The sequence below is a fragment of the Micromesistius poutassou genome (genome assembly GCF_964030765.1).
Source record: "Micromesistius poutassou genome assembly, chromosome: 9".
NCBI classification, from domain to species: domain Eukaryota; kingdom Metazoa; phylum Chordata; class Actinopteri; order Gadiformes; family Gadidae; genus Micromesistius; species Micromesistius poutassou.
The window spans coordinates 2,029,709-2,034,262 of NC_140279.1; the positions used below are offsets into that span (position 1 = coordinate 2,029,709).

Consider the following 4,554-nt stretch of genomic DNA (forward strand, 5'->3'; position numbering starts at 1 on the left):
TACAGTGCTCAACTTATATTCAGGATACTCGTTTGAGTATCTCTTTGAAAAACACAACTGTTGTGTATTTATTAATAATACAAATGAAACATACTAAACCCTCTATACCCTAACTCTCTCACCCTCTCTCTTCCCTAACCCTCTCACCCCCTCTTCCCTTACTCTCTCACCCTCTCTCTTCCCTAACCCTCTCACCCCCTCTTCCCTTACACTCTCACCCTCTCTCTAACCTAACCCTCTCACCCTCTCTCTACCCTAACCCTCTCACCCTCTGTCTACCCTAACTCTCTCACCCTCTATCTCCTCACCCCCTCTCCCCTCACCCTTTCACCCCCCTCTCGCCTCACCCTCTCACCCCAGCAGGACCAGGGGTGAGAGGCCCAGACACTCGGATGCATCTCTCACTGGACACCATGAGCATGGTGGACGACAGCTGCCTCTCCCCCAGCAACTTCCACGAAATCGGGAAGGGTGGGGGGGTCGCAGCGGGGGGCCGCGTCCACAGCATTGACGTCATCCTGGGCTTCAGCAAGGACCAGGAGTCCCTGCTCAGCTCCGCGGGGGTGAACCTGGGCCTCCACAGGCTGGGCGTGGAGGGGCTGGTGGAGGCGGTGAGGCTCCAGGAGCCCTCGTCCAACCACCTCTCCTACGGGGGCCACCTCTCCTCCCTGAGGGAGGGCAGCCCCGAGCAGCAGCAGCCCTACCATGGTACGTGGCTGGGAGTGAGGGGCCGTAGCCTCTCACCCTAACATCCATGCTCTGCTATTGTTAGCCTAGCATCAATAGGTTTCCCTGTGATTTTACAGGTTAGGTAAACACCACTAGTATAACTTGTACGATTTATTGTAACAAAAAAATTAAATGTTCACTTTTTTGTCCTAAACTAAATGAACCGTACCCTGAGATATCAAAAGGAAATAAAATCAAAGAATAAGATGGTGTCGGGGGGAAGGGGGTTGAGGTTACGACCCATAATGTCCCAAATCCAAATCCCATCCCCTTGTGGAATTCCGGTAATCTTCTGTGCAGATTAGATTTTACAACACTGTGGTGCTGTTATTATTAAAATCATTCAGTGACAGAATCCCATTCCTCATCTTTAATCCATATCTATTTTCACATTCGGACACCGCTAGGTGCTTTAGGAGGGTTTAGGCATGAGAAAAAAACACCCTATCAAACCTCTAGTTATTTACATTAAAGACATTAAAGTCTTTGCTCAAAAAGTCCTTCCAGGAGAGCACCCTAAAAGTCAAAAGCTGACCGTCCAAGGACATCAACGTAAACATCACAACAGCAATGACGTTTCCCTTGTGTGTACGTAAGTGAATTAGGTGACCCCCTTAGTAACGAACGGGGGGGGGGGGGTCTCGTCTCCTCTGCATTGAGACTAAAGGGTGCTGGCTGCTAAACAGAAGGCCGTCCTAGGCGCCGTGCCTGTGATGGGCTGACAGGCTGAAGAGCTGGTCGCTGAACCAAGGCTGACCCGGGCCCATTGTGGGATCCTATAGGCTTTGTCACTGCAGCCTAATGAGAGGTGGATAAACTGACACCCCCCCCCCCCCGCTCCACCATCTCCTATGTTGAGGCCACAACTGTTTCTGTCAGGCCACAGAGAGAGACCACTGAAACGTTACATGCTTTTGCATCTTGCTTACACGCATTGTGATTTCAATCATCGGGCAAAGTAGTGACAATCATATCGTTTTAAAACATATGGCCAGTCTTTTTCGTCTTGACCGCCCCTACCTCTGATGTCTTGGTCCTGTAATGAAAGGGAGTCTTCACTTTGCCATATGTGATACAAAAAGGCTGTTGCTATTACTGTTGTGTCGTGGACAAAACAAGTATCATTGTTTAGGTTTACTTTGTTTCTTTGATGACTATGCAATGTATTTAGGTTCAATACCTAGGCTTTTTACACTAGGTGGGATACACAATGAAGACTGGGGTGTTGTTAATAGAAAACCTAGCTATGAAATGCTTGCCATCCAAATGGTGTGTCAGTGAACTGGAATTGCATTAATGTATACAGAGGTTATTAAATATAACAGTAAAGAAAAAGGATATCGTAGCCACCCATTGCATATTTAATTAGAGATTTATTGAATAATGTTCCATCCCTAGAACATTCCTCAACGAGCAGGGCCTCACGTGCAACCGACCCCTCCTCCCTCTCCACGTCCTCAACTCCTGTTTCACGTCCTTCCCCCTGGTTCTCCCCCCCGCTGTGTCCGGCACAGACATGGTCCTGCTGGGCACCAAGAGCGACCGGGAGCCCAGCGAGCTGAGGAGCAGCATGGACAGCGACGAGGACGGCGACGCCGCCAAGTCCCCCGACCTCTGCAAGGACGAGCAGCCCAAGAAGAAGCACCGGCGCAACCGCACCACCTTCACCACCTACCAGCTCCACGAGCTGGAGCGAGCCTTCGAGAAGTCCCACTACCCGGACGTGTACAGCCGCGAGGAGCTGGCCATGAAGGTCAACCTACCGGAGGTGCGGGTGCAGGTAGGTTTGAGCGACGACGAAACCTTCACCTTCTTCTTTATCGGTTGGATGGAACGGTGACTTGGTGACTATGGTCACCAAACGAGCTGGAACAAAGATCAGCGCGTTCTTTTAATCACGGATACAAAAAGAAAAAATGAATAAAGTCAATGACTGGTGGATGAATGACGTGTATGATTGCCAAGCGCTCAAAAAAGTGAAACACACAAAAATCACACCCAAAACAAACAAACACAATAAGGTTGCATTGTCCCCAAATCATTTTTACCTCACTTACATTTAAATGATTGAATTTTAAAACAACCCACTCTCTATACTTAAGTACCATTGCCTCCTTCAGGTGTGGTTCCAGAACCGCAGAGCCAAATGGCGCCGGCAGGAGAAGATGGACGCCAGCACCATGAAGCTCCACGACTCGCCCATGCTTTCCTTCAACCGGCCCCCGGCCATGCACGCCAACATGGGGCCCATGAGCAACTCCCTGCCCCTGGACCCCTGGCTGACGTCCCCTCTGACCAGCTCCACGCCCGTCCACAGCATCCCCGGCTTCATGGGCCCCGGCCAGGGCCTCCAGACGGCCTACCAGGGGCCCCACAGCTTCCTCAACGCACCTCCTCACCCTCCTCATCCCCATTCGCACCCACACTCCCACCCCCATGCCCATCCCTCCATGGGCCAGGGGATGCAGAGCATGGCTCCCCCGCCGTACCAGTGCCCCGCGCCGTACAATGAGAAGTACCCCCTGGAGGACGTGGACCAGAGGAGCTCCAGCATCGCCGTGCTGAGGATGAAGGCCAAGGAGCACATCCAGTCCATGGACAAGACCTGGCAGCCCATGTGACTAGCAAACGGACAACCCGCGTGGCTGACTGATTAGGAGAGGATGTGGAGAGAAGCAGAGTTTGTCCGCTGCTGCTTCCCTCGGTCAAGCGGGGCGGAGGTTGTGAGTGGGAAAGGGAGGCCAGTAAAGACTTCTGTGACCCAGTGGTCCGAAAAAGGAAGGAATGGAAGATGGATTTGGGATTTTTTGAACATGATGTGGATATTTTTATGTGTGCAATGCACAATCCTCTTTCTCATCTCAAGACTTTACAGCATTCCTAGATCTTAAACTACCAGTGGCTGACCCAGTGCATAATACTAGTGATCAAGACATTAGAATGGTCTTATTACACTTAGTACCAATGGTGCAGTTGGGTACTACTTCTTCTTAACAATGCTTCCCATTGATTTTCAATTTAATTTGTTTTTCCAGATATGGCTCCCCAGGTATTCAGTGAACAGCACCTAGAAAGTGTGTTGACAGCATAAATTTTCCCATTACAAAGAAAATAAAATAATAAATACAAGAATGGATATTATAATACTGTATATTGGTCATTATAATAATACATATATTTATTATGTGTTACGTATAATTGTTATAATTCAATCTTAAAATAAGAATAATTTCTTGTTTTGCCTACTTAAGATGCAGCCTATGTATCAACAGAACTGTAACGAGCAAAACATTCAATTGATTATCAAAAATTAAAGATGCCAAAACACAAAAAAATTTCTCTCTATATTTTTGGGAATTAAGGAGAAAAAATAATACTGGTCAGATAACAAAAGCACAAACTAATTTGAGAGTTTCAATCTCATACAAGGAGTATTTTGAATATTGAGAGATGACAAGACTTTGGACTTTTTATGGAATTCATTTTTTATTGTTTGCAGATTATTCGCTGCATTTGTAAGCACCTGAATTGTTCATGTAATGGTTGGACTGGGGGGCTGAATATCATAGCTGTTATGTTTTCCATTGAGCACCAACTGTAGCTCTGACAATCAGTACACTGTTTTGAAATGAATACTTTGTGTCTTGTGAAAAGGCTACACACGTCAACCACGTTCATTTGAAATTGAAATGAATTCAAGTACTGAACATGCTTCAATGTGTGGCACCATGTGTAGAGGTGTGCACCGTTCCATAGCTGATCTCAGGACAGACACAACGACGTAAGCGATTAAACACTAGCTCAGAGGACAGGGCCAAAGTAAGC

At 47.8% G+C, this 4,554-nt stretch overlaps 1 protein-coding gene across 1 annotated transcript; it reads left to right on the forward strand.

Annotated features, from left to right (window-relative positions):
- Positions 1-392: 392 nt before the first annotated feature.
- On the forward strand, positions 393-3,350 carry rx1 (retinal homeobox gene 1; the record flags this gene model as incomplete). Its single annotated transcript, XM_084473477.1, has 3 exons — positions 393-708; positions 2,244-2,509; positions 2,850-3,350. The coding sequence occupies 3 exons, from the start codon at positions 393-395 to the stop codon at positions 3,348-3,350; spliced, it is 1,083 nt and encodes a 360-aa protein (XP_084329603.1).
- Between the last annotated feature and the right edge of the window lie 1,204 nt (positions 3,351-4,554).